This window comes from Cyprinodon tularosa, unplaced genomic scaffold, assembly GCF_016077235.1.
Source record: "Cyprinodon tularosa strain WSP-4 unplaced genomic scaffold, ASM1607723v1 ctg245, whole genome shotgun sequence".
In the NCBI taxonomy this organism is placed as follows: Eukaryota; Metazoa; Chordata; class Actinopteri; order Cyprinodontiformes; family Cyprinodontidae; genus Cyprinodon; species Cyprinodon tularosa.
Genome location: NW_024038908.1, coordinates 774,912 through 796,295, shown reverse-complemented (window position 1 = coordinate 796,295; position 21,384 = coordinate 774,912). Strand labels below are relative to the sequence as shown.

The 21,384-nt window shown below is 38.8% G+C and overlaps 1 protein-coding gene across 1 annotated transcript in view; it reads left to right on the top strand.

Moving 5' to 3' along the window:
* cunh8orf34 (chromosome unknown C8orf34 homolog) overlaps window positions 1-21,384 on the top strand; it is a 130,276-nt gene that overhangs the window by 94,616 nt on the left and 14,276 nt on the right. The window contains exons 12-13 of the mRNA XM_038287794.1: window positions 5,586-6,076; window positions 16,737-16,833. Of these exons, the coding sequence (XP_038143722.1) occupies window positions 5,586-6,076; window positions 16,737-16,833 (588 nt within the window). The remainder of the gene's footprint in view (window positions 1-5,585; window positions 6,077-16,736; window positions 16,834-21,384) is intronic.

Here is a 21,384-nt window from a genome sequence, read left to right as displayed (position 1 = left end):
GTCCTCCAATTGTCAATCATTCTAGTGATACGTTTAGGCTGTCCTACGTGATCGTACCCATTTTCACTGACGTAGAAAAATTGCAAATCGTCTTTTGGAAAGTAAGCTTGGACGAGTGATGCGAAAAGCAACTTTTAAACAGTGTTCATGTGGAGAAATGGCCTTGTGCATGCTCTCGCTTTTGTTTAATAGACCTTCCATCTTGGGAGCAGGAACAGATAGGGGTGGCCAGTCAAAAACCAATGTAAACTGAGGGGTGGCGAAAGCGGATAGGCGCCAGAACCTAAGGGTCCACACTGCATGAAAAGTGGGATTTTCGTCAATATGCGGCACTGTAGATTGTCGTGGAACTTCAGGTTAGCGGCAGTTTACGGCAATTTGCAGGCTTCGCCAAAAACTCCCGTAAATTGTCAGAAATTGACGTGGACTCTCTTAGGCAGTGTTCCCCCCATGCCTCCCCCCCATGGAATTCTAGGGGAGGCTTTAACATGTAAATGAACATGCTGTGAGCTATACAAATGCAAATCAGGGTTGCAGGGGGGGTTTTACTAGGTAAGAATACAAAGAGATCAGGCTCAGTATAGCCTCTTACATTTTAGCTTGAATTGATTTATTTAATTAAAGTATAGAGACCAAAACAGATCTTTAGCTGACAGAGCAATACATTTAGAGCAGTAATTATAAAAAAAAAAATTGCATTTAAGATTAAAAATAAAATGTTGTCTGTCAATATGCTCAATTCACAATTACTTAAGTGGAAAAGTTTCAAGAAATGAGTCTGAGATGATTCACTTTATAACATGGCGCATTATCCTGTTGGAAGTAGCCATGAGAAGATTGGTACGCTGTGGTCATAAGGTCCGGCCAGGTCAAGATCCGCAATTGCAATCGCACCAAACAGGAAAAAGAACATCGACAAATTCCGGTTCGTCAAATTAAAATATAGCAGCAACAGATCGGTGACTAGAAATTATAGCACAATTCTTATATATATATATAAAAAATAAAAAATAACACCGTTTATTTAAATGATTGGATCCAAACTATTGGTTATTCACCAACGAGGAAGCAGATTTCTCATCTCCATCAAAATATTTATTTTATACCGAGGGACTTAAACTTTAATCAAATCCATTCAAAAGAAACTTCTTATTACAGGAATGAGATGCTGAGTTTGGAAGTAGTGAACAAGTTCATTAAAAAAAAAGCAGTTTTGAATTATCCTTATCCCCGTTACAAAAATCTACAAAAATATATATATATATATTTGGGCAGAAACTGAACATATGCTGGATGATGGTGGGATTTTTTTAATATGTCATATTAAATTAAGCGCTCACAGGGTTCATACAGGAATGAGTGACTCTAATTTAATGCTATTTAAATGCTATTAGAAATGATTTTAATGCCATCAACAAGAACCATGTACACAAGTTATTAGTGTACATGAAATATGAAGGAGCTGCAAGCAGAGTTCCATGACTCCTGTATGTATGTAAACACACACACACACACACACACATATATACGTATATATATATCCTCTAGCTTTTTCTCCGCCTGGAGCGATATAATATATCTGACGAAATTGTTTTTATAAGCATTTTTTATTAAAGAATTATAAATACTTCGATAAACATATTTAAATAATTTTAGTGCCAATTAAGGCCTTGATTAAAAAAAAAAAAAAAAGAATGATTTTTTAATTATTTTTATTGATCCGCGGACACCCTGGTTCATCTCGCGCATCCTCTGTACGATCTCCAAGAAACTCAGAGCGGCGTGGTGTGCAGCCACAGTGGAGGATGGATGCTTTGCTTTGTGCAGGCGGTCTGGAGCGGAGAATGGGGGATTTCGGGGGAAAACTCCTCTTGGACGCGATGGCGACTCTGCATCGAACAAGACGAACTCAAAGAAGAGATGCTAGCGGTAAATATATGTTCGATTACTGCCTGCTAAGCTAAAAGCAGCCTAGCCTAAGCTATGGCTAATAGCAGCCTAGCTATTAGCCTATCTAGCCTAGCCTTGCAAGAACAAGCTTTATTAAAGTGCATTTTTTGTGATTTACAGGAAGCAGTACGCCGTCTTCACAACTCGGAGACTAACTGCAGGCGCTATGAACCGGAGCAAGGGTAAGATTTAAAGAATATGCTTTCATTCTGCGGTAAAAGGTAATGGATACCGATCATAGCTTTACATTTTGTTTTCACAGACCTCCTATTTGCTCGGAGCCATAATCAGCAAGTCCAGATTTGCACGATGTTGATAAAGACGACATTGTGTGTAAGTGACTTGTTTTAATGTTTTCTCCTTCCTTGTTACTGTGACTTGCGTTTGATTTTTTATTTATACCACTCTCATTTAATTGTTTTCCAGCTGCCTGTAAGACGTATTTTCAGACGGTACGCAGGAGCTTCAGATATACGCAGCCAGCCACACACTGCGTGCGGAGGCAATCTGCTCGGAGTCGGGCCAGAAGAAAGAGGGTAAGACTTTATTTGGTGACTATTTTTCAGGTGCATTAATAGATGCAAGGGCGTAGGTCTGATTTGAACTTTGGTAGGGACACTATTGGTCTGGTGTCATTGGTGCTATGCAATATGCATGCCCTTTTTTATGCTCGATGTGAGCATCCGTACTGATAAGAGGAATTCATTGTTAAAAGAGAAAAGCAACATTTTGCTCCATTAATAAAAATGTTATAAGCTCTACACTCATTAGATGCTGTTTATCAATGTTTGAAGTATCACCGGCTCTGATGAATGTGGAATTAGGACTGTTTTCCACTTTGAAAACGGTTTCATTTGAACGACTAAGAGAGAAGGTAAATACAGTATTTTCTTTTGAAGATATAGAATTGTGTAGAGTTAAACCCCACTCTAATATTTGTACCTACTATTCTCTCTCTGTATCAAGCAAAATAATACATTCATTAAAATATTTACTTCACTATAAAAGTTGAATATCTAGGCTGTAGTTACTCTGTGAAGCCAATTTCATGTATTTCATCTGGGGCTGAAAAAAATGAATCATATTAATTGATTATTTCAATAATCGTCAACTAATTTAGTAAGTGATTCATCATTAACTGTATTATAGAGACTTTAAAACATACAGTAATATGAATGTAAAATGTGCCTTTCCCCACAGAGCAACCCACTTAGATCAGCTATTATATCAAAATTGTAAAAATTAAAACAAAAAAAAATTAAAACAGTAATATCAACTTAATATCGGTAAAAAGGAAACCCTCACATTTTCTTTTTTAGTTGGCTGTGGCTAAGAATCAGAAATGTTGATGGCTTACAGCCTTTATTTGCCCATTTTTCCAACAGTCTTCAGAACTCCTGGCTGACTCAGAATATTTCGTTTTATAAAAGAAAAAAAAAAGGTTTTTGTTTTTTAGTGTACATGATATTCATTTTTTTTATTGGGACTAGTTTTGTAGCCTAATATAAATTGTAGTAACCGCTGCATTCTAGTGTGAATAAATTTTCCATGTTGTGCTCCAAGCACACACGGACTAGAAAACAGCCAATCAGAGAGAGAGAAGGCGGAACTTAAGGCAGAACAACCAATGAGAGTTGAGTTAAACAGCGCAACACGGTTCCATGCGCTGCTACATGAAAGGGACAGGAGAGACTAGGCAGAGGAGCTGCGAGAGGAAAAGAAGCCACTGCTGCAACAACTACTGCTGTAAATTATAAACATGTTGCTCACATCCAATTATTGGTCGGGACAATTAGGTCGGTTCAAAATTTTGGTAGGGACATGTCCCTATGGTCCCTATGCAAACCTACGCCCATGAATAGATGTGTTGTGTCCATACGCAGTGCGCTGATTCATTGTTTTTTTTTTTTCAGCTGCTGAAAGCGAGGCAGAGTGTGCTAGCAAATGAGGAAGTGGAACTCTGGAAGTCCGCCTTCCTCGGCGGTGTCTCTGGATGGATTGTACGGTCGCCGCCATTTCGTAGGCCGGATCTCACTGAACTCTGTGTTAAGCTGCAGTCCCGGTTAGAAGCGATGCCGAAGTACAGGGCCACGCACACTAGGCGTCTGCACATCGGACCTGCCTCGGAGGGAATGCTGCCAGTTACCTCCAACCCCGAGGAAGCAAACGGACCGTTCACGGACTTTTAATTTTTAGAAACGCATGTGTTTGGATACGCGTTGTATATAGTTGTGTGTGTTTTAATAAAGCTCTTTCTTTGCATAAACAGCTTCCTGCAAATGTTCATTTCCTGTATAAATTCATTCATGTCCTTGATGGTAGCATAATAATTGTGTAGTAGTGTAGGATAACATAAATACACACCATATGAATGAATAAATATATGAATGAATAAATATATGAATGAATAAATATATGAATGAATAAATAAATATATATATATGAATAAATATATATATGTAAATTTATATGTAAATATATATATATGCCAACCAATCACGAGCGACTTTACTTTTTTAAAAAGAAGTGGTTCCGTCCAATACTCAGTAAGAAAATTAAAGCCTGGCGTGGCCACGTGTGGTTTTGCTGCCAATCACGAGCGATTTCATTTGTTTGAGAATAGTGGTTTCAGCCAATACTGAGAAGGTTATTCAAGCCAGACCTGGCCAGCCGCGCGGGTTTGCTGCATTCATATGCTAATTAGGGCCATTAGTACAGCTGATCGCTCTCCACATACGTCATGGTACGTTTCCGACAATTTGTGGCACGACAAACGCGGACAAGCACGGGTTGCAAATCGTCGGAAACTGACGAAAATCAGGCAGATCTGCGGGAGTTTACGGGGGTTTACGGGGACGAAAATCTCACTTTTCATGCAGTGCCATCTGCACTGTTCCAACATTAACGAGCACAACAAATATGGATATTTTCTAAATAAAGACAAACTATACGTTCCTACTATTTTCCTTTTGATTACAAATAGATGCATATATTTAAACATCCATGCTGTCTAAATAAAAGGTATAGTTGACAAAATGTCTGGGGCAAACATCTTTTCCATTTTATTTATCTATAATTTAACTGAAAACTCCTTGATGACTTGCAGAGACACATAATTTTCTTTTTACCCCATATAACACAAAATTAGGGTCTTAAAAGCGCATGAATTCTGTACATATCAATGTTAGTATTTAGATGGGCATAATTAACCACAGCGTTTTACTGGTCAAGTAACTATTAATATATGAAAATTTTAAATGTTTAATAAGTTTAAACAATATTACTGCTGTCACCCTCTGTAGTAGAGGGAAATAAATGGTAGGGGTGGCCACAGGGGTGGCCAATGATTGGCTAAGGGTGGCCATGGCCATCCCTGGCCCCCCTTCTAGCTCCACCCCTGCTGTTATGGTTATTTAAATGTCTCTTTAATTATATATTTCAAGATCCTTATAGAAATGCAGTTAAATTTGGTAAAATGTCAGATTTGTTAAGCCCAATTCTGTTGTTTTTCGTTATCTCTTTAGTTTTTTACACATTTTCATTGATTTTCTTTTTTATCATCATGTTTAATATGAAGTGCTACAGTAGCTTTAAGTCTGAATGTTGAATTTTGAATGTTAAATCTTCTTTTTCAGAGGTTGAGAAAGATCTGGCCAAGCTGGCAGAAGTCGGAAAGATGACTACTCGGAGTGCCAATAGTCCCCACTGGAGCCTACTCCACACCCCACGATGCCACCGTACACTCCCGGACACTCTTCCTCTCACTAGCCTCATCTCCAGGCCCCAGTCAACAACCAGCGGCCTCTCAGGCACACCTAGTGGTATTGGCCTCCCCTTGCTGAGTCCCAAGCCCACATCCCTATCCATGTCCATGGGCCGGACCCCCAGCAACCCTGGTAGCAGGACTCAAACCCCCAGAACACCCAGTAGGCCCCTGACACCAAACAGCTTACTGGGTCGCTCCTCCTTTAACCCCGGAGCTCATAAAGAAGTAACATTCCGGAGGTCGAGAAGCCGACCTGTGACACCAACGTGTCAACCGCCACTTCCTCGACCACTTCTCACCCCTCCAGGACTTAGTACCACAGACAGCCTTGGTGCCAGCCTTCGAGCATATCTGTCTGAGGTAAGACACAAAAACAGAACGAATTTTGTTATTTTAGAGCCAATAATCAATATCTACACAACATTTGCTAATTACTTACAAGAAAAACAACGCCATTTTGTCACGTGGTGTGCTTTTGTATTTAGCCACCTATAGAAGCACATTTTCAACACTTACAACTAAAACTCTTTTTGGGGGATGTCAAATTTTTGCAGCTCAATGGAAACAGCTAAATTTAGGCCAAACATTTTGACAATTCATGAATAGGAAATTCATTTAAAAAAATTACTTGAAATTGAAAAACATAACCATGTGTTCAAAAGAAAAATAGGCATCCCAATTTTCTAGTTTAGATAGAAATTTTGATTGGTTCTGGAATGGTTTTAAAGTATTAGAACTGTTTTCACTTTTCCATATTTTGATATTTGAGGAATTGTTTTTCTCAGATCCATAACTATTCTTTTTAGAATATAAGCTTATTTTTCAATAACTCATTTTTTTCTTCAGATCAGTTTTTTTCACTCTCAGATTGCCTTTTTCTAGTTTGAAATTGTTGGCCTGGATTTTTCAAAAGTCTTAGTACAATGTAGTAAAAAGCTGTTTTGGACAATAAGTGGCACCAATTTCACAATATGGCAATAAACTCCGCCAGGTTTTGCACTTCAGCAGCTACACTTTAAGAATGCATATTTCCCACTCTGGCAAAAAAAAACATGTTTTTTGCCTTTAATATTAACTATCTTTGTGAACCTCAGTTTGTCAAACTGTTGACCATAACTCCAGAGTGGCTGTAGCCACAAAGAGCCTTATCAACCTTAAATTTAAAATAACAACTGAAGTTAAATTGTTAAGAATATTGTGTTTACATGGTTATTTTAACTAAAGGTCCTATATTATGTTTTTTTTTTATGCCATCCAAAGTCAACTTTAGGCATACATATGAGGAAATATTGAAGATATATTTATGTATCATTAAACATCACTTATTTTTAGTAAAGAAAGGTGCTTGCTTCCCTATGTTAGTTACTGAAAACGTTGGTTTAGACCACATAAAGCTGCTTGTATGTGCTTGAATAACTTTCATTTTTATGAAACACATACACACATGGTTCCCCTTATTTAATGGAAAAAACCTCACAATTGTCACAGACATAAATTGAATCTGAAAAAAATAATAATTGATAAATATTCTATAAAAATGAACAAAGGAAAGTCAAATATTGCTTTTCAACCATGCTCCAACAGATTGAAGTAATCCTGTAAATGTCAATGAGACTTCTTCTCCTCTCAGCAGGTATTTTGGTCGTTATCCTGATGGAAGACCCCAGACTGAGACCAAGAATTCTCACACTGGAAAGCACATTTTTCTTGATAGTCTTGAGATGTTAGTCTACCCCGTAGAGGTTCAAGACACCCTGTGTCAGATGAAGCAAAGCAGCCCAAGAGCATAACAGACCCTCCTCCATATTTCACAGTAGGGACAGTGTTCTTTTCTTGATATGCTTAATTTTTCCATCTTTGGAAATAGATCTTATGTGCCTTGGACAAAGTAAAATCTTTGTCTTATCTGATCATAGGACATTTCCCAAAAGCTTTATGGCTTGTCCACTTTAGCTCAATTGTGATCTAACACTAATTTTCCTTGAGCTTCAACTTTAATCTCTAGAAACTTTTCTGGGCTCTTGTGTTAATATTAATATAATACGTCTTGACTGTCTTGATTTATCATGATTTTTCCTCCTACAACCACATCCAGGGCGGTTGGCTACAGACCCACGGATCTTAGATTTTTGAATATTATGAGCAACTGTAGTCACAGGAACATTAAGCTCCTTGAAAATTGTCTTTTAGTCTTCATCTTTTACATTTATTTTTCTCTGGAGACAACTCTTGTCTTCGCTTCCTCTGGTACATGTTGAGTGTGGTACCCAGCACGTCACCTAACAGCACAGTGAATATCTGTAGCCTTGTAGATAGACCCCCTGACTAATTACAATATTTTATGCAAGTGAGATGCTAATTATTGGGCGCATCTTAATTTACCATTTATCTTTAGTTGCATTATTTTGAGTTTTTTTGAAGGTGTTCTTAACATCGTGTTCTTTTTTTTGTTGGCGTTAATTGAATTTTTATTCCATGAATAAGAATTTCAGGTTCAAGTTGTTATTTTGACCATTGTGGATTTTTCTTTCATTTAACGAGGGGTACTAACAATTTTATCCATGTGTGCACATTGTTGTGTCAACAAGCAGATTAAAATTAATATGCACTCAACATAAAGTAAGGTAATACAGAAGTTTTTTGTGAGACTTAGACAACCTTCACTGTCATTTTGTATACACAGTGTAAACAAAACAAAATTTTGTTTTGGACATCTCTCATGACATTTCTATTTTCTTAAAGTGCAGCAACAACCAAATGTAAACATTGTGGGATAAAAAAAAAAAAAAATTGATGCAAAAAATGCATTGATATGGTCAGTTTGACTTAGAGTCTGTGACATGATTTAGAGTTTTTTCAACATTCACCTGCCTGATGAAGCTGTTGCGGAATCTGCTGAACCTGCATTGAATGCTGCCAAGCCTCTTTTCAGAGTGAAGCAGTGAGAACAGTTCATGGTGGGGGTGTGAGAGGCCATTGATGATGTTACTCGCTTGGGACAAGCAGCGCTGGGATGAAATGTCTTTTTGGAGGGAAGAGGAGCCCCAGTGATCTTCTCTGCAGTTCCCACTACTCTCCTCACCTTCATCCAGTCTGAGGCGCTGCAGCCCCCAGGTGGACTCTCTTCATCCTCTGCAGGAAGTACATGCGCCTTTTGACCAGTGAGGTGGTGTTTACAGTCCAGGTGAGGGTGTCTGTGATGTGGACCCCCAGGAATTTGGACCACTTCTACTGCTCAGCTGTTTATGAGCAGTGGAGCGTGGTTAGGCCGATTTTTGAAGTCAACAATGATCTCCTTCCTTTTTGTCCACATCCAGGATCAGGCTGTTATCTCTGCACCACCCCACCAGCTGCATCATCTCCTCTCTTTAGTCCTGGTCGTTGTCGTCTCTGATAAGGCCCACCACCGTGGTGTCATCTGAGAACTTCACAATGTGATTGGTGGTGAAACTAGCACAACTTTATGTTAGCGTTTATCTTGATACCACAAAGTCCAATTAACTTAGCAGTGTTGCCTGTCCATCAGCTACTTTCATGGAGAATATTGTGTCGTGTTTAAGGAGTAAACTTTTCATGAATCCACTTTGGTACTGGCCACAGCTCTTAAAGGTAACAAAGGAACACATTCTTATGTGTGTGTTTAGAGCCTCCATATATAAAGTGTAACAATTTCTACAGAATGCTTTCCTTTGTAGGTAGCTGGAAAGTTGTTTTTGGAATATAACATCCTCTGGGTATGTTTCCTAACTTTGCCAGGTCATCCAAAGTTTTACAAGTAGATGGGGTGATTATGTACCTCACGATGACTCACCATGCGGCATGAGATCAGATTCCTTTTGGAGAAGTGGGTGGAAGTGCTATGTTGATGAAAGAATTGTTGTGGTTTGCTCAATCAGGACAGAATGACTGAAAGCAACATGTATATGAAGTTTTTTATACCAAAAAAACGTTACCAAAAGAAAGGTTAAAGCCTAAAAAATATTCATTTTGCATAATGTGGCGTCTTTGATTTCTTTCAGTTAAGGTAATGAATGGATAATATATTAACTAGGTAAATTATTTTGAAATTATATTTAAACAATACAATTTACAGTAAAGTCTTGTCATCTTGCAGTCTACAGATGATAAATTCCTATTTCTGCATTTTGACTGGGTGTGATGATGCAGTCGGGATAAGAGTTTCAACAGTCCAGCAGTCTGATGGTAGTGGGTAAAAAAGCTGTAGAACCTGCATCGAATGCTGCAAAGCCTTTTCCCAGAGGGCAGCAGAGGGAACGGTCCATGGTGAGGGGTTATTGATAATGTTACAGACTTGGAACATGCAGCACTGTCCCGAGATATCAGACTATAGAAAAGTTAAAAAATAATACAAATAATTCCATAATGAAATCTGTATATTTATTTAAACTAAACAAAAATAAAATAAATACATTACAAGTTAGAGACAAAAAGTAAGTTTTAATATTTCAAAGTTTTAGGAATTCTGTTATGATTAAACTTTTGGCCTCAATTTCACTCAATATACTTTGACTCATAATTTTACATGGACCTAATTTCATCATATATACCAGTTTTGGAAATAGCCTTGCTGAAAAAATGCCATCTGCCACCAATATCTGGTTTGGAGCCTTTAAAGGGGAATATAGAATTATTCTATAGGGTATTTGGTGCTGGTCCTTAAGGTCTCTGAATAGGGTGTGTAACAATGGTTGGGCAGAAAAGATATATTTGCTGTTCTATGAGCCCTAATGCAAGCCTGGTTGAAAGCTTATGAATATTGGTTGGTTGATTGGTTGGTTTACGAGTGAAGCTGCTGAGCAAAGATGCATCATAGCAACAAGCATTCGCTCACTGAAACAATGAAATTCTTGATATGGTAGGGTGACCTCTTTGTTTCGGACAGGTCCTACTTTTCATATCTGAAAAAATGTCCGGGGAAATTTGAAAATCATCCGGCATCTTGGTCGACTACAGTGCAGCACATAGTCAAAACACACCGGGCACTCGAACCAAGCCATCAGCACCGGGGCCAGTCCGGGAACGCCGGCGAAGCCTGGACACCGGCGGCATACGGTCACCGGGTCGGGTTCGGTCACTCTGTCCCTGGCTGGCTTCCTGCCTCGTCCGCCAAGGGTCAGCCCCAGAGCTGACTGCTCGGTTTGAGTGCCCGGTCCGGTCCAGTAAGCGGCCCAGCAGTGCTGGAAGTTTAGCAAATCCTGCTTTGAACTGTCCAAGACTTTGAAAGCTGTCTTTGGTAAAATGCTTAGAGCAACTTTGCAGGGATCTTCTGATAGACAAAAATAATCCTTTCCTTTCGAGTCTTTGGATCCTTGAGAAGACTGAAAAATTTCCCCTTTCTCCATGCAGCCTGGAACACTGCATTTACGCCCATGGTTCTGGCTCTTTTCTGAGAAACTGCCTTCTTTGTAGAAGTAAACCCAACTGTAGGCTAAACAGCTAAACTGGAGGCTTACATCTACCTCTATTCATGTTCTAGGGCCAGTGAACCAGTGGGCTGGTCTGCATGTCAATTTCAGGGCGTGACAGAAGTAAAGGCCAGAACCAAATAAGGCAACATCCCCGAGTTGACGTCAATTCGTTGCTTAGTTTGGATTCGCCCATTTTATGGTTGAAGTTTAGAATTGTGAGATTTGCAGAGTAAGAGGATTTCAGTAAGAGGATTGTAAATTTAAGTCTCCCGGCTGTTGCTCTGATTCATGCTCTCTTTGTCCTGCTTGTCACTTTAGGTTTTACAATCTTTGTAGTTTTGCAGTTGTCCCATTCGCTTTACATCTTCCAACAATGGTTTGAACTAAGCTTGGTAAGCTGCCCAAAAGTCTTTAGATAAAGCTAATTCAAATTTAAACCTTCCCACACCTTTATCCCGAGTTCTTGTTCTGCATTCCGTGGAACCCTTTAAAGAACATCTGCATTTACTTTGCAATGGGTTGCAGGTTTTAAATGGGGGAGAGAAGAGGACTAATGCACACTTTTTAAAAAACTTTTATTTGTAAAAGAAAAGTAAATCCTAGCAAAATATATAAAATTTTCTGGGTGTAACAGGAACAAATGTGAAAAAGATTAAGCGGTACGAACACTTGCAATGGGTTAATGAAGATTCCTGTTTGTCAAACAGGATAATCCCTGGGTTTGCACAGGGACTTCCTGGAAATAATCATCACAAGACTCCAAAAAGTATAGGCTACGCAAACAAAATGTCCAACAAAAGGACCACAAATTGTTATTTTTGCACTTAGTTTTTGTATATTTTGTTAACCTTTAGACATTGGTGGTGTAGTTGTTTTCTTCTGCCTCTTTAGCAATCCTTGTGTCTGTCTCTTGTGAGTAGATCCATGTGTTAAAAGCAGATTCTCAGAGCACATCTTCTCAAGAAAGCAAACAAACTGAATGAATGGAAAATTGTTTTTCAAACATCATTGTAAAATAGATTAAGTATAAACACATAGTTTAAAGCACAGGATGCAGCTATTGGTCATGGGCTTAAAATTAATGTCTACTTAGGATCTATAGAAGAGAGTGAGAAAATATGGGAACCTTTCCATAGACGGATTATGACAGCACATGCACGAACCAGAACATGCACAGTCTTCGTGGGGGGTTTCTTGCAGAACCGTGGAGGTCTGTATTGTAGGATGTCATTTCATTTTGGAAAATGAGCCTGGCATTAAAAAGGTGCTTTCAGGTTTTTTTTTTTCTTATTTTCCTTTCATGATCTACTTAACAGAAGCCCTGTTAAACACGAGCCCTTTTTGAAGGCTTTCTTACTAGAGGGTAGGGGGTTTACAGTCCCTTTGTATACAGTTTGACAGTTACTCCAGTTGACACTTAGTGACATTATACAAAACATTATTTCAGGGAATCCAGTCTGTTTTTATTGGGGCCACCTGTTCCTGCATATAGGACTAAATCCTTAAAACAAGGCCTGTGCAGAAACTAGGAGGATTTTGAAAGCACATGCAACACTGAATGAAGAAGCAAAACAAGATGTCAGCTTTTCTTCACATTGTTTTTTTTTTTTTTTTTTTTTTCAGAAAAAGACTTGTTTATGTAAAAATAGCTAAAGTATTTATTAACATTTTCTCTTCTGGATATTTAGTAACTTTTGTTGAAAGTTGATAATTAGATATTTAAAGAAAATTGTTTTGTTGATGGGCATTGGGCGATATAAAGAACAAATAAATGTTTATTTTCAGCCCGATCTTTCTTTCTAGCAATGATTCAGCCTGAAGTTGGTTTACAGTCCTAAACTGAGCTTAATTGCCTCATGCAGAATTGTAGAGAACTTGTAACTCTATGCCTCAATTATTAGATAAGATATTGTACAAGAAACAATCACAATCTGTTTCTGTAAACATCAGGTTTATAGAATGCTATAATTTTGTTTTTTTATTTATGATTTATCTTGATCTAAATTCAATTCAATTTGTTTTATATCTCCAATTCACAACATATGTCATCTCAAGGCACTTTACAGAGACAATTCAACTAGATCTCATAATATAGTGTTTCCTTGCTAATCCACACGTGTGTTTTCACAGTTCCTTATCCCACTATAATTGATTATTCTGTTTTTTTATTCATCAACCTATTGTTCATATTTTCCTTTTTGCTTATTTGATCTAATATTCTAATTGGATTATTTTCAATATCTGCAATTTCAGTTCTTTTTTTTTTTATGGTTTTTACCCTTTGCAAAGCAGTCTCACATATATGCCTCTGTTAAAATTTGCATTTCAGCTTGGCATCCCGAAAATGTTGTTTTTTGCATTGCAAACTCTAAAAATGATAAGGTTCAGTTTGGTTACCTAGGTTTAATTTTAAAACATTCACTGGGGTGCTGTTTCTGTAAAACCCTATTAAAGCTTTGGAGAGGCCCAGTCAGAGTCTTGGGTTCAAAGTGGGACCTAACTCCATCTTTATAAAGATGTGTTCCCCTTCTTATCCATAGATAGACTCACGCTTAGACTCAACTCCAGGGAAATTGTGAAATCTGTTGTATGCTGGTTAAGATTCTCAGTCTTCCAGGTCATAGTTATTCCAGTCACCCATAGTATTCCAGTACCCTTGATATGAACTTCCAAACAAGTTAAAAAAACAATCCAATGGACTTTGTTTTCCAAGTTTGAAGACATTTTGCCTCCCATCTTGGAAGATTTTTCAATTCAAAATGTCTGGATTAGCATTGAGTTCCAAGCTTTATAGAGTAGCCCTACAAAAACTTGTTATGGCTTAGAAAAGATGCAAATTGAACCGGAATCACAGGTCCATCCCTTAGTGTCTCTGTTGTGTTCTGTGATAAAGTTGCGACCTCGTCAAGTTGTACCCTGCCTCTCATCTATTGACCACTGGAGCTACTGTAGACACTAGCCTCCCAACGAGCCTGCAAAGACAAGCAGGAATGTGGTGAAGATCGGAGAAGGAGATCATTGTTGACTTCAGGAAGAACCGGCCTAACCTCCCTCCACTGCTCATCTACAGTTCAGCAGTAGAGGTGGGCAACAGCACCAAATCCCTGGGGATGCACATCACAGACAACCTCAGATGGACTGTAAGCACCACCTCACTGGTCAAAAGGGCACAAAAGCACATATAATTCTTATGGAGCATGAAGAGAGCCCACCTGCCCCAACCCATCCTCACCACCTTCTACAGAAGCATCATAGAGATAATTATGACCAGCTGTCTCACTGTGTGTTGTGGAGGTTGCAGCACCTCAGACTGGAAGAAAGTGAAAAGAGTAGTGAGAACAGCAGAGAGGATTATCTGGGCTCCTCTCTGGGCATCCCAGCTCTGCATGTCCCGAGCCCGTAACATTATCAATGGCCCTTCAAACCCGCACCATGGACTGTTCTTCCTGCTGCCCTCTGGGAAGAGGCTTCACAGCATTCGGTGCAGGTCCAAAAGATTCAGAAACAGCTTCGTCCCCAACTCCATCAGACAGATGAACTATTGAGAAAACTGTTAATCATGTCACAGACTCTGCATCACACTGATAACATGAAACCAAAAATACTGCATAATTGCACCATGTGTATTTAATGCTTCAAACTTTCATATAAATATTATGCTTATTTACTGTTTGGTACCTTACCGGCTTGTTTTGTTTGTATGACCGCCATTGTGGAAAACAACCTGTAAAGATGCACCAGCTAGAAGAGCGAGAACCCTGGAACCCTTGTTCCACCTGCATCCCCGCTCTTTTTCGCCCTCATGTCCCTCCGTTGTCGCACAAATTTCCCCCTTGCGTTTTTCTACTTCCTCACCACCTCGGCTGTATCTAGAACCACAGCTAGTTTGTGATTGACTCTCTTGCATTGTTGGAATAACATATCGCAGACCACGCTTCAAAATTGGGCATACATCCAAAAATGGTAAATGGCCTGTACTTATATAGCGCCTTTTTTCAAGTCAGGAGACTTGACCAAAGCGCGTTACACTACATTCAGTCTTTCACCCATTCACGCAAATGCAGATGGTGGCAAGCTACTGTACATTGTAGCCTCAGCTGCCCTGGGCTCACTGACAGAAGCAGGTGAAGTGTCTTGCCCAAGGACACAATGACCATGAAAGTCTGAGCTGGGGCTTGAACCGTCAATCCTTCGATTTCAGGGCAAACTCCTACATCCTCTGTCGCCCAGTATAATATATCTGCGACAAGCTCACTGCAACAAACTGCTGCGGTAGCATAACCAGCCCTTAATACTTAAAAATGTAAAAATTAAACTTTTCTTTTTGCTGACAGTAGCCATGTTCACAGAATAATTTTGTCATTATGGGCTTTAAAGATCTGACTCACATGTAGAGAACCTCTCAGAGATCAAAGGTAAAAGTTTGACAGGTTTATTGTAGGTTAGCAAACACTGATGGAGATTGAAACTCTGTGGGGAAACAATGCTGGAACTCAGCGGACTGGTGAAGCGGAACCGGAAACTCTGAAGGGGAGATCACAGTGATCAGTTCAGGGACAGTGGGAAAATAGACTGAGGCTTGAATATTGCTGGAGAGGCACTCACTTTTGGGGGGCTCTTGGTTTATCCTTGGATCCAGTTTGTGGGGGTTTAATCCAGAGAAGAGGGAACTCGTTGGAGAGCGGACAGGCAGACATACCTTGGACCCAGAGAAGTAAAGGAGCAGACTGTCACTTGGTTTTCCAGGAGTGGACTTGAACGGATCATGTGGAGGTTTTCCCCTTGCTCAGTGAGACTCTGTAAATCCTTCCAGGCTTATCCAGTAACACAGGAAGTCTTCCTGCTGAAGAACAAAGACAAAAACAAGTTCAGACTCAGAGAAACAATGCTAAGGTTAGACTCTGCTAATCTCAGTTTGGCTAGAGTACCCAATACTGGCAAGTTGGTGACAGCCCACTGCTCAAGTACTCCTCTGGTAATGACCCAACGAGCCGCAGGTGTACAGGGAGGCCCAACAAGGACAGGGCACCGCCTGGTGGTGGAGAGAGGAAAACACAAAAAACCCACACAAACTGGAATCCTAACAAATATGTGGTTTCATTAATTATTATGAAACCTTGAGTTTCTAAGATTGTTTAGATTATGTTCTTTTCCTAAAAATCTGTGAAAAATATCAAAACCTTCCACTTTAGTCCCATCAGTTGATAGAACATTTCCAAATAATATTTGTTTTGTGTCGAGATGCCATTTTTAGTATGTTTTACTTCTGTTTTTTACTTTGGAACTCCCCCATGGAAGCTATTCCCTTTGGCATTTTTCTTAAGATTTTTTGTATTGTCTCAGGTTGTAATTCTTGAACAATACCATTTGTTTAAGCATGCAGAATTGTGTATACAAAACAGAAAAAAACAGAAACAGACAGAAATTGAATAAATATTGTTTCACAGCACAGTCTATCTGATCTCAATTATGAATTTTAACATTTGGTCCAAGGAACTGAGATACTTCGGTAAATAACTGTGTGTCTCCTTTTTATCCATATCCCTGTCTCACATCAATGCTCCTATGTTATGTCTTTTTTCCTATTTCAGGATGAGTTTTACCAGCAGCTCCAGGCCATCAGACAGCCGTGGCATATTCCCAGTGACACAGACAGTGACATCATGGAACCTCCTGAACAGGACAAAAGTGAGTCGCCTACCTTTTTTTGCTTTCCTCTACATTCAGTTTCTTTTATGCTGATTGAGGCTGAGACTGTTCCAAAAGAAAGCAACTATTCATAGGTTTGCTCACTCTCTGGGTCTCGAAGGCAATCTGCTGCTCTCAGATGTGCTCCCATAATGATTTTACCTTCCTGCAGCTCCTTATTTGTGTCTTCTTGAGATGTGAAGTTTATTTCATTAGGCCAGTCTACCCCAATAAATTACCAGTGAATTAAAGTAGTGAAAATAAATAACACATCTGTTTTCTTAGCTGGAGCACAAGCAGGATATTTCTATATTTTATTGTTGGGGATTCTATCTAGGGGGGAGATTTTCATGTAAAATATCCTGTTTTTGGCATCATTGATTGTATGTCTCTATCAAGATCTTGTCTATCGACATGAGCGATTGTTGTTAAGCATCATAAATCGTTCACAGTAAAAGTCTGGCTTCAGTGCAGCGAACCCGAATCCACCAGCTTTGAATGAGATCAGCCCTCCACACATATTCTGCTTTGTAAATCATACAGATGAATGAGGCATTACGGTCCAACAGCCAGGGCCTCAGCAGAGGCAAGCTAAGTACCTCTCAGTTGTCTGTGATCCAACCAGAGCTGTCAGGTTTGTGCTTGTTTTAGCACTGGTTAACGTTTAGCTAAACATCCCTGATCCTTTGAGATACGGGCAAGGATTTACAGCCGGAGACTTCTCTCAATGAAAAATGATATATCTCAATATTATTTAAGGTCTTGCTCCTATGATTTTTTCTGGAAGAGAACAGATTTATTTGAACAAACAGAAAGCACATGGAGTGGGCCGCTTTAGAGCCTCACTGCTGACTGTAAATGCAACACCTGCTCTGGTTCTGGATTTCAAAGAAAGGTCTTTATGACTTTAAAACTGGACAGATTGACACTTTAACTAGGTAAGTTTATGTTTAATCAATTTTGATATGGTGTCAGACACCTATGATGCACAGTCCCTTACAGAAGTACTCACATTCTTAATTTGTCATTTTACTACATTATATGTGAAATACCAACTAATACAATGCATAGACTTTTATGTCTCCAGCCAGCATCTTAAAACATGTAGAAGTTGATTTAAACATATATTTTTAAAGGTACCATGTTTTCAAAGGTACCAGTTTCCTTAATCTACAGTCAATTCACAGGAAAGGGGGCAAATATAACAGCTGGATCGCCCGATGAATTGAAGACCTAGATGGTTGCATTAAAAGCTCAACTGATCTAAGTTTATTATCAATTGCTTGAAAAAGGAAATTATTATTTTTAGCTCTGTCCACCTTCCATACTTTAAACAATTATGGGTAGTTCTATGGACTTATATAACATTCTCATCATCTGTCTTATGTCGAGAATGAATCTGTAGACTGGCAGAGTGCAAACAACCTGTAATCAGCCCTGCAAGCTGGTAATGGCTGCAAACAGATCCACAATAGTACAATGACTCTGAGTCAGACCCAGAAGCTGAACTGATGGAGCCTCGTGCAATCCAGCAAGGAGGCAGCAAGCAGTTTCTGAATTGATAGTAGCCTCTTCCAGAGCTACACATAAAGCCCAGTAATTTATCCAGTTATTTATCTTCTAAACTCCCAAAAAACATCTGTCTATGAGTGTTGTGCTTGTATAAGATGCTTCTAGAAGACATTTTAGATTGTTTAATGTTAGAATCTGACGAAAAATAACCATGATACCATTTGCTACCCTTCAGGATTTTAGTGCAAATGAACATCATGCTAACAGTTAGTTGTCTGTGTCTTTTGAACAGAAGATGAATATATCTGAATTATGTACACATTTTGTTTTGCCTTTATCAAAGCCTTTGGTAAGTTGTGTACATGACTCATTTAGTAAAATGTATCTTACAGTTTGCTTTGCTTTCATAGCTTGGTGAGGGGACGGGACAGGCTAGGCTAGGGATTCCAAAAGTGTGATGCATGTGCTGCCACTAGGGGTGCACAATATGAAAACATAATGGCGGTCTTATAATTACACCATTGCATTTTTTCCTCACACATAAAGACCTTTAAATAAAGTCTAATTTCAATTGATCAATAACAAACAATTCAATGGATATGTGATTAGAAAAAGCTTTTTTAAGCTTAATTTTAATAAGCATTATAGAGGAATTTATGCTTCTATGAATTGTATTACATAGCTAGTCTGTGGCCTTCAAACAAACGGCGCTGCCCATGGTGCTGTGAATCTGAAAAACCTACACTGATGCCCATAACATGCTCACACTGGGGCTTCTGGTGAGAAAATTGGAGGTAAACGTGCAACTATGCTCACACACACACAAACAAACAAACACAAACACACACCTGTAATACCTTTATTGGATAATGTGATTCAGTCATTTTAAAGATGCCGTCTTTGCCTGTACTCATACACGAACAGGGAAATCAGAAACCGGTGGTGGATGAGGGGAGCTAAGGTGTGTTGCCATGGGGATGTCGACCTACTTAATGTACACGCTGTGAAAAAAATCAGGAAATAACTTTTTATATACCTGATTAGTAACACATTTAACAAAGCAGGCCCCCACTCATGGTTATTGTTATTCTAAGCCCCTCTACCAAAACGCTGTCTCTCTCACCATCGGACACAAATCAAATTAAACTTCTTAGTGTTTTTATTTTGTGGCGTTAATTGTGAATCAAATTTACATTTGGAAGCAGATACATGAAATAAAGTGAGAACAGACACAGGTAGTGGGGATGGGTGATAAACTGGATTTTTACCGTTACAGTCATTCACTACGATAACCATCGCAAATTTTCCCATGTCGGTAAATTCGGTAAATAAGTCTGTAATTAATTCTGCCATTTTGCCTTTGTACACCAGTGGCTGGTAACTTTTTAAAAACACTGAAGCAGGTGTCCAATCACGTGACTCAACCGAACCAGTCAGAAACATAAGCAGAGATAATGGCGAATGAACCCAGTGAAGAACCGTCTAACACAGCTGTAGATAAAATTACATCGATAAATCCTGTGGAGCCGAGCGAGAGCAGAGATGAAGCTGAGCCCGCAGGGAAAAAATCGAGAGCGCGTTGTCAGAGTTAAGCATGAGGCAGATGGTTTTGAGTGAGGGTGTGTTCAGTGGCGCCAGAATTACGCCATAGATGTTGAGCAAAAGAACAGGAAATGCAAAGTTTGTCTGAAAATTGTCGGGACTACCCAAAGTAACGCAACCAACCTCCACCACCTGCAGCACAGCTGTTGTTGCAATGCTTGCAAGAGAGCTAACATTTTTCTCCTGTTCAGTGAGACATCGTTGAATGTTTAAACCTGAATGGGTACAAGACTTTAAAATTGAATTGAAAGTAATATTTAAATAGGATATATTGAATAAATTAATTATAAAATATCAGTTGCCTTTCCTGCACATGCCTTTATTTCTGATCAAGGAGCTGAAGCATTTGTCGCGCATTTGTCGTTATCGAGGTAAAACTTCCCAATTTATCCTGAGATTGATTTTATTGCTCAGCCATTACAGGTAGATCATCAGAGTTTAGTGCATGAATCAACCTTCAGAGAACGATATCCAAGATTGTTTCCCTTTCTCTACCTACGCCTGAAATCCTCAGGATTCTGTTACGGAGGTTTTGTGTAACTTAATTGCAGTTGGATTTATATTTAGTTCTAAATCGATTCCCAAAACATGTGTTAAGGTGATGTGGTTGTGTTATTGTATTGTACAGCATTTATTTTTGTGGTTATTATATTGTGTGCTCTGGTTATTTCAGAATGATTAAACAAACACGTTTAATATGGTTATAAAAAAGCGATGTTTTGTTTAAAAAAATATTTTGGTTTTCTGAAGGTGTGGTGGTTTGGGGGTGCGTCAGCCCAGTTGGGACACAGAAGGGGGTTCGCAGCTGAAAAAGTTAGTGAACCACTAGACTAGGCCAGTTGTGATGTAATAATACGGATCTTTTTGATCTGGCTCTTTTTCCAGACACCAACAAAACGTTTACTGATGACCAAGAAATAAATGGAGGTTTGTTTTAGTGCTAAGGTTGTTTTTAGAAGCTGTAGAGACCCAAAGGGAGGTTGAAAAATGTGCAAAAAGTATATTTTGCCTGAAGTTTTCATTGGTATTCAATATTCTGTTCTTTTCAATAATGTTTGCTAAAAAAACGAAAAAAAACTTTGAGGCATTTAAAAAATGATTAAATGTTATATTTATGAGAGGATTTCTAAAAAAAAGAAATGTATTAATATAAGATTAAAGGTGGCTGAAAACAAGTGGATTACTTTTATGTACCTTGCACACTGCAATGCTTAATTTTTTTTTGAGCTTGTCAATTCCGCACTATTTTGTGTAGTAAAACCATTAATAAAGACATTGCACTTTGTTTTTTTTTTTATCATACCAAAGCCTAAAATATACTTTTCTTAAGTACAGTGAACTGACCTTAGTAATAAATGTGAGCAGCTCTTAGGTGATATTTATATTTCTCCTTTTCATAATGTTCAGTGCAAATCTTTCCTTATCTACTGTTTTTTT